General features: G+C 41.1%; 1 protein-coding gene across 5 annotated transcripts in view; it reads right to left on the bottom strand.

Annotated features, from left to right (window-relative positions):
- ripor1 (RHO family interacting cell polarization regulator 1) overlaps positions 1 to 12,752 on the bottom strand; it is a 61,025-nt gene that overhangs the window by 26,715 nt on the left and 21,558 nt on the right. For 3 of the 5 annotated variants that reach the window (XM_076886164.1, XM_076886163.1, XM_076886162.1), the window contains exons 2-9: positions 4,785 to 4,908; positions 4,319 to 4,471; positions 4,155 to 4,233; positions 4,045 to 4,068; positions 3,842 to 3,895; positions 2,911 to 3,060; positions 2,664 to 2,727; positions 2,437 to 2,480 (exon numbers count right to left, since the gene is read on the bottom strand). In XM_076886164.1, the coding sequence (XP_076742279.1) occupies positions 2,437 to 2,480; positions 2,664 to 2,727; positions 2,911 to 3,060; positions 3,842 to 3,895; positions 4,045 to 4,068; positions 4,155 to 4,233; positions 4,319 to 4,471; positions 4,785 to 4,882 (666 nt within the window). In that variant the 5' untranslated portion in view covers positions 4,883 to 4,908. Of the gene's footprint in view, positions 1 to 2,436; positions 2,481 to 2,663; positions 2,728 to 2,910; positions 3,061 to 3,841; positions 3,896 to 4,044; positions 4,069 to 4,154; positions 4,234 to 4,318; positions 4,472 to 4,784; positions 4,909 to 10,066; positions 10,213 to 12,752 lie in introns of those variants that run through there. The other 2 variants (XM_076886161.1, XM_076886165.1) reach the window with 2 other exon arrangements.

Here is a 12,752-nt window from a genome sequence, read left to right as displayed (position 1 = left end):
TCAGCTGAAAGAAATCTCTCCAGGGTCACCTGGGTCTTCCCCGGGGCCTCTTCCCAGTGGGACATGCCTGGAACACCTCACCCAGGAGGCCTCCTTGTCAGATGGCCGAACCACCTTAACTGGCTCCTTTTGATGTGGAGGAGTAGCAGCTCTACTCTGAGCCCCTCCTGGATGGCCGAACTCCCATCTCTAAAGCAGAGGCCAGCCACCCTTCGGAGAAAGCCAATTTCTGCCGCCTGAAGAAGCCGATCCTGTTCTTTCAGTCGCTGCCCAAAGTTCGTCACGATGGATGAGGAGGGTAAAAACGTAGATCGACCGGTGAGGGCATCACTTTTGCACTCAGCTCTCTCTTCACCACAACAGACTGGTACAGCGATCGCATGACTGCATCCACAGAACCAATCCGCCTGTTGATCTCAACCCTGCCCTCACTCTGAACAAAACCCGAGATACTTCCCTAAGTGAAGCAGTAACTCGTCCCTGACCAGGAGTGGGCACTTCACCCTTTTCCGGCTGAGGACCATGGGCTCAGATTTGGAGGTGCTGGTTCTCATTTCCACTGCTTCACACTCGGCTGTGAATCGCTCCAGTGTGATGATGAAGCCAACAGAGCCACATCATCTGCGAAAAGCAGAGATGAGATTCTAAGGCTACGTTCACATTGCAGGCGAAAGCGCACCAAATCCGACTTTTCTGACCCTATGCGACCCATATCCAATCATAGTATGACAGTTTGAACAGCACAAATGTGATATTTTCAATCTGAACTAGGTCACTGACGTATGTGGTACTGAATCGGATACATATCTGATGTTTCAGAAAGCGACTGCTGTTTGAACGGTCATGTCGCATTAAATCCGACTTTTACATCACTGACACAAGAGAGACGCCAATTATCAGTGCCGGAGAAGCGCCCGTGAAGACATTGTGAACGCTTCCTGGCCATCCAGTGAAACTGTTGGGAAGACAATGCTGGAGGAATGTGAACATTTTATTTGTACTGTATAATCTGCAGATTCTGACAGAAATCTGCAGCTATCCTTTGAAGCGCCGCTCCTCTCTAAAACAGCAATAAGGATAATCATTAGGTCATATGTAAATAACAAAATAACTTTATAACAAAATTGGGAAACGTAAAGTTCGAAACAAGTCTTTATATTAACGGCCATCAGTCAAACAGTACTGTTGGGTCTGGGTCTAAACAGAGTGCGTTGTGTGTGATGTCTTCTTTTGCACATGTGGGCCACTTTGAGGAGTCACACTAGAGCACGTTTGCTGTCACATTTTATTTGTAGTGTGAACAACCAGACCGAAAAAATAAGTAAAAAATAATAATAAATTTAAAAATAAATAAATAAATTTAAAAATAAATAAATAATAATAATCGGATTTGATAAAAAATAAATAAATAAATGAAAAAAAAAAATCAGAATTGAGCATTAAGACCTGCAGTGTGAACGTAGCCTGAGATCGCTCCAGTAGAAGCCTTCCGGCACTTGGCTATGCCTAGAAATTCTGTCCAGAAAAATTCTGCACAGAATTGGTGACAAAGGGCAGCCCTGGCAGAGTCCAACGCTCACCGTGAATGAGTCCAACATATATCTGGCTATGTGTGATCCCCAATAGTTTAAGCACATCCTCCGGTCCCCCTTCTTAAAGATGGGAACCACCACCCTGGTCTGCCAATCCAGAGGTACTGGCCTTGATCTCGATGCAACATTGGAGAAGCATGTCAACCAAGAGAGCCCTACAACATCCAGAGCTTTCATGAACTTAGTGCAAACCTAATCCACCCCCAGGGGCCCTTCCACCAAGGAGTTGTTTAACTAAATCAGTGACCTCACCCAAAGTGATGGATGAATCATCCTTGTCGTCCCCAGACTCTGCTTCCTCTATGGAAGACATGAGCAGGTTTAAGAAGGTCCTCGAACTATTCCTTCCACCTCCCGACAATATCCTTGTGGTCAGCAGTGCTCCACCCAAGTGGCGCACTGCTTTCCCCACCTGAGTCACCCGACAGTTTGCCAAAATCTCTTCAACTCTCTTCTGGATGACCAATGGTAGATAATAGATTCATAAAATGTAATACAAACGATGCCTTGCGCTTTTCAGAACAAGGGAGGAAATCGTGTCCTATTTAGCAAAATGCATAAAAGAGCAACATCCAGATCTGTTCAAAGAATTCAAAGGGAGTGCGTTTCAATTCAACATCCAAATTATCACCTTCTTATATCTTAATGCTGATTTTTCAGGTGACAACATACTATCAGAATTTTGGTACTGAAAGATACAGTCATTGATTCTGGTGTCATCACAAGCTAATACCACAGCCTAAATATCTGGTAACATGACATCCATATTCTTAGTGTTTTAATCATATTTATTGTTGCCATGAATTCAGAGTGAAAAATGGAGGGTTTGGCGGGTGAGACAAACCTCATATTGGTCACCAGCACACAATCTAGCAAATCCTGCCAGACCTAAAAGAAAGAACAAGTGGAAACAGACTTAGCATTTTGTCAAACTGCGAAACCACCCCAAAACATTGCAATTAATTAAGGGTCATATCAGAAGGGACACACACATAACGTATGTCATATTGAGTTTCTACCTCTATTTAAGATTTTGTGTAGTCATATCACCACATGATCTCTACTTCTTACCCTTCATCTTTATGTGGAACTTCCCCAGCTGGTTCTCAAAGTCATTCTCCAACACACACATGTTCTAAAGAGAATGAAAAGATTGAGACCTTCAGGCAGTCTTTTCTGTACAGTCTTACTTACAGCGCTACTCCCTATTACTCGTGCAATGGCTCCTTTCTTCTACAAGAATTAGACATTTAGCAATTTTCTCAGTTTAACCTAAAACGATTTTCCACTGCATGCCTTTGTACTTTTTTTTTTTTACCTCTGTGTACTCCTTGTATCCTTTACTGGCTTCTGCTAAACTCTCCTTGGCCTCCTTACTTCCTGAGGAAGCGGTGTACGCTTTCACCATCTTGTTGGCTCCATCCCTGAGTCTCCTCTGCATGCAGTAGGACTCATAAAACTCCTCAATCTGAGAGTAGAGAGGAAAAGCTCACAGCAACTTCACTTGAGAGTAGAATTTAAGACAAAGCCAGTCTTGTTCTAGACAGTAAGGTTGTCCAGCAGTGACAGGAAGCTGTGTGCTTAAACACCACAGCTTAATACAAGCTCTGTGTAGTAACTACAGCAAAATAAATAAATGTTTCACGTTGAGTTGGTAAAAATGTACTAACATTGCAGCTGGTCATTTTAGTCCACTTTATATTATTTTGAATGAAGCACCGGTGAAGGTGAAGCATCATTAAAAACCAAACCTCATCATCCAACTAGTAATCCAGACAGTGGCCACTAGAAAGTGCGTTACCACCACCACAGTCTTTTGCTTGTGCACAATGACACGTATACAAGCAAAAGACTGTATCCCAAAAGCAGTCACAGTGCTCTACTTGTTCTACATTTTGGCACGTACAGCCTTAGTTCAAAATTGTTTCAATTCATTTTTCATGTCAAATTCCAAAAAAAAAAAAGAAAAGTACTCTATAATAACAAAGTAATAATATATTGATGTATGTATACTGATCACTAGTTTGTTACAATATCAATTATACACTAATGAACAATGCGAATTTAAAAATGACAAATGCAGGATCATAACGGAAACACAGCCACGACAGCTGTAGAAAATATGTTCTATCAAACTGTTTTTCAGCATCTGTTCATCCTGTGCACAAAGAGCAATGTAATTAGCAAGTCATACAAAAAGTCATCTCACAACTATACTCTTACATGTCAGGAAATGACGCTGGTCTTACCTTGCTGAGGTGAAACTCCAGTTTTCTAATGTACCTCTCAGTCACCTTTACTTGCTGATTAAAGGAAATTAGAAAGTCACATTTATTCTTTGCATTTGTTCCATTTATAACTAAGCTTTCACAGGATTTTAAAACAAGAATGGTAATATTAAAATTGACTTATTTCTAATATGTGCTTGTCTGAAGGATTCAAAGAAGCTCACCTTGTCCAGCTCATACAGGAAACCCTGCAAGGCAGAAAATATCAAGTCATCAGCAACTGAAACTATATCACTTTATCTATTCTTATGCTGGGCCAAAAGTAACAACATACCAGTCTAGAGTTCCTCTTTGATTCTTTTATCTGTCTGGTAAGTGTGTCCAAGTCCATCTGATGAACCTGCAGGTAAGACCTGAGAACACAGACACACACACTCATAATCTCTCGCTCTCTCTCTCTCTCTCTCTCTGAAATGCATTTGTTGAGTGTATACTCACTGAAGGCCTTTCTTCAGTGCTTCATACACTTCATCCAGTCGCTCTGGTTGAGGAACCTTCGGTGGGGGGTTGGCCTTGATCGACATAGTAAACAATCTGCTTGCTCTGCTGGGCTTCCTGCTGAGACCAGGAGTGCTGAACACCACAAGGTTCCTGCAGCACCACAAACACCAAGTCATTATTAGAAGTCCTGACCTAAAGTTATGAGATCGCCATAACATCCCTCAAGACCAGACCTGGGCGTTGTACAGCTCACGGCTCATATACAAACACTGATGATCAATCAAATTGATGACTGAAACCTTAGCATGTCACAGACCATCAATATATCACATTAAAGAGACACTTGTCCTTATGACAAGTTATTACACATAAGTACAAGATAGTACGTAAACAAGCCGTTTTACACTAGAAAAAAAACACATGGTTAGGAGGGATTTGCGTGTGTATGTATGCATGTGTATACCGGTAAGGTTTGTTGTGGGTATTGACTCCAGTAAAGCTCTGGCTCCTAGTGATGGATCTGGAGGTAAGGCGTCTGACTGGGCGAATGGACAGAGACATCGTCGACAGAGTTCGGGACGGAGTCCCTGTTTAGAGCAGAGGAAGAAAAGCACACTGCTGACAACACAGCACAACTAAACTGCTACTTTTAAAAATGAAAACCAAAGCAAACAGTGAGTTCAAACTAGGGCTGCCACGATTAGTCGACTAGTCACGATTATGTCGACTATTAAAATCGTCGACGACTAATTTAATAGTCGACGCATCGTTTGAAGCTTTGTAAGATCACAAAGGACGCAGGAATGAGTAGTAGGATTTAAGAGTGTAATAACGGACTGAAACAGAAGATGGCAGCACTGCATGTACAAGGATGCCAGCTGCCGTTAAACCCCGAAGAAGAAGCTGTGTCCCAGAATTCATAGCGCAGCTGTCAACAATGGCGGCAGCTAGTTAGTTTTAACTTTACTCTTATTATTCTTTCTGGGTCACAAAATAAACGTTTAACATATTTTCAGGCGAGAATGTAGCTGTGGAAACCTCAAATATCTGCTCAGTTTATCAAGACACCGCATATTTTCAAAAGCGCTCCGACGTTTTCGGAGACGTCTGTTACCCACTAGCTCGTTAGCTAGGCGGGGGCAAGGCTAACTAGAGCCGTGAGAACACCGGACTCCCGGCAAATCATTTTCAAACCCACCGCTGTCTTTCGCTACTCAGGTTAAACATATATATAAGTCACTTAGATAACTTAAAAATGTTATTGTTTGGCTTTCTTTAGTATTTTATTTGTTCCTGAGTAAATCGGTTTGGCTGAGATTAAAGTTATAGTTTTTTGCACAGCTAAAACTGTCAAGCAGACAGCTGATTATCAGAAGTGTGAGACTCTGGAGAATATACTCCGGTGTCCTGTTATATTTTAGAAAGCAAGGAGTTTATTAAACTTCACCGAAACAATCTGCAAATTTCATTAAAAATTAATAAACTACCATCTTGTCTTTATTTTTAGTTAGCACAAACACTCCAAGCTGTAAGCTAATGATAGTTATATAAGACCAGATGCTGCCGGTGCAATAAGCAGTACGCTGTACGTCCAATGGATGATGATCTGATTAGTCGACTAATCGCAAAAATAATCGGTGACTAGTCGACTATCAAAATAATCGTTTGTGGCAGCCCTAGTTCAAACCACCAAAATTGTTGCAATTGTTGATCAAATCAAGAACAGGAAAACATTTTGTCCAAATGTGTGCTCTTTGCTTTCTGCAGCGGCCATCTAAGATGTGCTGACTGAAAACATGTTTAATATAAACTTGCATCAATCAACCCAGATGAGCAACAAGATTCAAAGGTCTCGACTCAGCCCAGCAATAGGCCCACAACATAAGGTCTAGATCAAGTTGGAATCTTCATCTGTGACACTACCACAACTAGGATTCCCAACCCAGGAAGTCAGAGCAGCCCCACCAACCCAAGGTTAACAAGCAAGATGTAGGAATGTAAACTGCAGGCATCTAAACTGAATCTAAACTGTAGGAAAAGTGTAAAACATAAACTTTGCTGCCACTGTTGTGTATTTGCACCCTACTAAATAAGTCACAAACAGAACACTGACCAGGCTGCAGCAGTGTTTTTAAATACAAACTACAAACACAAAGTATTGTGTTGCAGTTATGATTTTACTTCTTTCATTTTATCTAATGTGCTGATTTTTATTTTTAATTTAATGTAATTAATGATTTTTCGTTTGTCATGTCAAGTGTACAGCACTTTGTTTTCAGCTGGGAGTTGTCTGAAAGTCCTATATAAATAAATTGCTTGCTTGTGTTGGTAGTGAAGCATGAATGGTTCTGCCTTCCTAAAAGGCAAAACAAACCCAATTGTTTAGGCTTTTCTGACTTTACCATTGGAATGCCATGAAATGACAATTTTTCAGTGTGGGTAAAAGTTAACAGAAATGCAATTAAAGTTTTTTGTATCTTTGTGTATTTTGTGCTGTGGGAACAAATAAATCTTAAATCTTGTAAAGGTTTCTATCCAACTTCCTTCTTATCTTTCGGTGAATCCATTTTGTTGCTACAACATTTGAACTGATATTTGAAGTCTGTGCTGTGTTACTGAGGCTACAGTCAGCTGATAAATTTTTCAGCAGAGTTTTTCCTAGTGTGGCCTATGCAGTGTCCTGCATCCTGTTTCTTTAAACAGCTGAAAGGCCTTAGCAAGGCAAGTACCAACCCCCCTCCTTCCACATCACAGGAAATGTCACAATCCAACAGGAAGTCAGATGGAACTCCTTCTCTTGACAGGAAATTTAACAAAGGAAGACATGTCCAAAGGGCACAATCTTGTGGCTGGGGAGAAAAGGTCAATTTTAACCACATCACTGAGACTGAAAAGAATACCTTAATGATCTAATGGTCTCCAATTTTCATATTATCATTTCCTGTAAACATGAACATATTTTTTCTGGTTAAAAAGAACATTGTCAAGACGATTTTTATACACTCACATAGAGGGGAGAGAGAGAGAGATTATGTTGACTTAACCTAGTTTTAAGTACTGACAAAAACATGAGTGCTGAGGGGGAGTGAGAGATAAAGGCATAGACAAACTGAGCCTGTCAGAAGTTCACAGCACACCAACAGACCAAGTGGAAAAGCTCAGTGATACCATTTCCATCACATTCAGACATTTGCTTCTTTTTGTCTGATAAGTAATAACATTACGCTTTGACAGCAGTGAAAAGTCTACATTACACAGTAAATACAGTGGGGCAAAAAAGTATTTAGTCAGCCACCGATTGTGCAAGTTCCCCCACTTAAAATGATGACAGAGGTCAGTAATTTGCACCAGAGGTACACTTCAACTGTGAGAGACAGAATGTGAAAAAAAAAAAAAATCCATGAATTCACATGGTAGGATTTGTAAAGAATTTATTCGTAAATCAGGGTGGAAAATAAGTATTTGGTCACCTCAAACAAGGAAAATCTCTGGCTCTCACAGACCTGTAACGTCTTCTGTAAGAAGCTTTTCTGTCCCCCACTCATTACCTGTATGAATGGCACCTGTTTGAACTCATCATCTGTATAAAAGACACCTGTCCACAGCCTCAAACAGTCAGACTCCAAACTCCGCCATGGCCAAGACCAAAGAGCTTTTGAAGGACACCAGGAAAAGTATTGTAGACCTGCACCAGACTGGGAAGAGTGAATCTACAATAGGCAAGCAGCTTGGTGTGAAAAAAATCAACTGTGGGAGCAATCATCAGAAAATGGAAGACATACAAGACCACTGATAATCTCCCTCGATCTGGGGCTCCACGCAAGATCTCATCCCGTGGGGTCAAAATGATCATGAGAACGGTGAGCAAAGATCCCAGAACCACACGGGGGGACCTGGTGAATGACCTGCAGAGAGCTGGGACCAAAGTAACAAAGGTCACCATCAGTAACACACTACAACGGCAGGGAATCAAATCCCGCAGTGCCAGACGTGTTCCGCTGCTGAAGCCAGTGCATGTCCAGGCCCGTCTGAAGTTTGCCAGAGAGCACATGGATGATACAGCAGAGGATTGGGAGAATGTCATGTGGTCAGATGAAACCAAAGTAGAACTTTTTGGTATAAACTCAACTCGTCGTGTTTGGAGGAAGAAGAATACTGAGTTGCATCCCAAGAACACCATACCTACTGTGAAGCATGGGGGTGGAAACATCATGCTATGGGGCTGTTTTTCTGCCAAGGGGACAGGACGACTGATCCGTGTTAAGGACAGAATGAATGGGGCCATGTATCGTGAGATTTTGAGCCAAAACCTCCTTCCATCAGTGAGAACTTTGAAGATGAAACGAGGCTGGGTCTTCCAACATGACAATGATCCAAAACACACCGCCCGGGCAACAAAGGAGTGGCTCCGTAAGAAGCATTTGAAAGTCCTGGAGTGGCCTAGCCAGTCTCCAGACCTCAACCCCATAGAAAATCTGTGGCGGGAGTTGAAAGTCCGTGTTGCTCGGCGACAGCCCCAAAACATCACTGCTCTCGAGAAGATCTGCATGGAGGAATGGGCCAAAATACCAGCTACTGTGTGTGCAAACCTGGTAAAGACCTATAGTAAACGTTTGACCTCTGTTATTGCCAACAAAGGTTATGTTACAAAGTATTGAGTTGTATTTTTGTTATTGACCAAATACTTATTTTCCACCCTGATTTACGAATAAATTCTTTACAAATCCTACCATGTGGATTCATGGATTTTTTTTCACATTCTGTCTCTCACAGTTGAAGTGTACCTCTGGTGCAAATTACTGACCTCTGTCATCATTTTAAGTGGGGGAACTTGCACAATCGGTGGCTGACTAAATACTTTTTTGCCCCACTGTATCTGAATGCTCTGTATGGTTACAGTGCTCTGTAAGGAGTCAGTGAAACATTGTTAGATTACATGTGTATTTATCCAATGGGAATCTCCTTTAAAATGTAATGAGGTTCTGCTGTCCATGTCCCTTTCTGGAAAAGTGCTGGGCCTTTCATGCTGTTTACACACACACACGCATGCACGCGCAAAGGCACATACACTTTCAGTATGTGAGTACATCATGTAATGCTAACTAAAAGTCAGCTGAGCAGTAAAAGCAGGATAACTGGACCTGGTTAATGGTTTAATAACCCCTCTATGTTTTTCCAGCATATCTTGGGACCCCACTACACTGAGGTGGCACAGTAGTGCACTGGTTAGCAACCCTGTGATGGACTGGCCTCAGTCTAGGTTGCACCCTGCATTCAGCCTTATGACAGCTGGGACAGGTTAAAGAGGTTTCATTTTGTTTGTGCAGCACTCTCACACACATTGTTCTAATTTGCATGCGCATCAGACTGAGAACCAAAATAAGTGAAACAACCACAGGTTAACAACAGCCTAGTTGAGTGAATGTTACCAACATGTACATAGTATATGCACTAAAAGGGACTGAATCCTTATTCAAGCACTAGATCATTTTTACTTGATTTAAAAAGCTATGCAGATTGAATCAGCGTCAAGACATGAATCTAAAGAAACAGTGTGCTCTTTCCACATCATCTCATCATATTTACATTGCTGACATTTGGGAATGACTTTATATTTTAAATCTAAAAATGTCTGGAATGAAAACTCAAAGTCCTGAGAACCACAGACTCTGTGCATTTATATGCATATGAGCTATTACTATATAAACAAATGGTACACCAATAAATTCAAATAGAAAAACCAACCTTGATGGTGTTCCAAGTCAGATTTCAGGTTCAAACAAGTCAATGGTAATCTGCACATTTCTCGCTGTCACATCCTATCTTGTCCAATAAGTAATCTCTAGCTTTATTATGATACTGAGACAAGCAAATCACTGCAGTAAATCATCAGCTTTAGTTGAACTACTAACTCATTCAGACATTGGCCAGATCCAGCTAACAAACAGGGTGTCTTTCACACTGTGTTTGTTCCCTACATGATCCAAACAGTGGTGCAGTCCTGGCCAATGATAACAAAAGATTCCAGTCACACCATCTCCTCTGACATTCATGGTTTCAAATCTACACTAGCGCTATGGCCCTGTGCCTCAAACTCGATTACCACAGAGGCGAATGGAAGGCTGTCACACCACACCTATTGTCTGATGCCGTCTGACCTCTCCCTCCCAGACCATTCTAGAAAAATGCCGCCCCCCCCCCCACACACACACACCCCCACACACACCTACACCTAAGTGGGCACTATTATTCACTGCTTGGAGATTCCAAGCTAAACCAAAACTGGGACTTATCTAAACCTGAGCTTTTTATTATGTAGAGATAAAAACAAAAAAAAATTCTGATAGTGAAAGCATGTACACAGAGTGAGTAATATCTGGACCAGTCCCCAATCCTGCTACATAATGGTGAGTCATAATTTGAGATTATATTGAAAATGCATGCTCTGCCATTAGAACGCAAAGTAAAACCAAATGCAAATCAAATGTTCACCAAGTCAGTGTCTGACCACATGATTGTATGTGCCAATCACTGCTCTTCCCCGTACCATGCAGCTTTAGGTTTACGGGACTAGTCTGGACGTGTAACACCATGTTAAAGGACAGATACAGAAAACAATTCAGATGTCTGGTACAGCCGAAGGTGAACAACTTGTCTGCCATAGAGGATCAGCCAACAAAACCATTTTTGACACTTAAAAATAAAAATGAGTAATCATAAAAAGTAATCATGATTTCAATCCTGTTCAAAATAATCATAATTATTTTGGCCATAATCATACAGTCCCAGTGTAGTGATCTTTATTTCGAGCATGATATATCAGACTGGTACAACATTCGCATCACTGTCAATGTCAGTGACCAGCTCCTCTCTCCCCTTACTCTTAAACAAAACCCCCAATACTTGGATTCCTCCACCTGGGGCACCAGTTCCCAAACTGGAATAGGAAATCCACCTTTTTCTGAGTGACAACTGTGGCTTCGCACGTTGAGGTGCTTCTAGTCCACGAAACACATGTAGTGATTACATGTGTTTTAATAAGTTGCCCATCTATTAAACGTGATCTAAGGAAGGAATGGTGGTGAACCAGCAACTGGGTCATGGGTGATCAAGGCTTACTGACGCACATCAGCAGCAAAGAATGGTCCGATTCAATGGACGAGCTAGCGTCGCTCATACTGCAGCAAAAGGGGACCAAAACAATAATATCAGGATCACCTGCCTAATAAGCTTGATAGATGTTATTTTCACAGTATTTAGGATACTTAAGCAATGCTGTGTTTAAAATTTCCACTGACTGATCATCTTTTACTTCCTGCTGAATAAGATTTCTTGACTCACTACATATAAAAATTGCTGTGTTTATTGAAAGTGGTCCCTTGGTCATGTCATTCCTTTCATGCATCTCCAGCATGAAAGGAATGTCAAATCTAGACAGACTGGCAGATATCTCTCTCTCTCTCTCTCTCACACACACACACACACACACACACGAGAGGAGGAAAAACACTTGTGTCAAGCTTGCTCCTCTGTCTCTGCACCCAGACTCTACCAGTTATCAAGCAAAACAAACACCTGAAAGAAAGAACTGCAACTTTTAAAATTCCTAATGATTAGATAAATAAGAAATAAACTGACATGTTTTTATAAATATAATCACATCCGTTTTGCTTGACTATGAGATGAAGAAAGCATTGCTCTCCATTTCCAGCAATGACTTGATGCTTTCTATTGTAACCTAGTTTCTTCTATTTGCAACATTACCATTTCATAGTTTCTTCTCCCACACCCTGTGCACTCTTCATATATTTTTCTTTCATGGCTAAATCTATTCCTTCCTCACATTACTGTCTGTGTGAGAAGGAAACTGGAGGGGGTGGGGGTGTTGTACATCCTGCAAGGGCAGGGTCAGGAAAAGACTAGTGCAGTTTCTGGATTTACTGAGTCACAGGAATAACCCAACACATTTACAGTGCAGCCATGTTCGCTTGTTTCCAGGAAAGAAAAAGAACCCGTTTGAGACAATGAACTGAAGGCCTGATAACAAAAACGACAAAGTGAAAAAGAAAAAGATTTTTTATGCTTCTCATTCATATAGTGAGACTTCTCGGTTGAAACAAGTCTTACCTTGATCCTTTTCATAATCTCATTAAAACAGATGTGGTCATAGCTCAAACAGAAACAGATATCCACAATGTTAAAAGTAGTGACTGATGTTTATCCTGAAGATAAACATAGAAATCTCATAAAGAAGAATTCAAACACTACCTATACCTTCCATAGTCAAGGCCTCTTTACAAGTAGGATTTTCACCAAACCAGTGCTGCTAATACACACATAATCCTTAAATGGAATTTCTTCTGAATTTACTTTTCATGTATTGCAAAAATGGGTTAAAACCAAGGTTAGCAAAGATCAGAACCCCCGTTAG

Source organism: Maylandia zebra, linkage group LG7, assembly GCF_041146795.1.
Source record: "Maylandia zebra isolate NMK-2024a linkage group LG7, Mzebra_GT3a, whole genome shotgun sequence".
Classification (NCBI taxonomy): Eukaryota; Metazoa; Chordata; class Actinopteri; order Cichliformes; family Cichlidae; genus Maylandia; species Maylandia zebra.
This window is presented reverse-complemented; position numbering and strand designations above follow the sequence as displayed.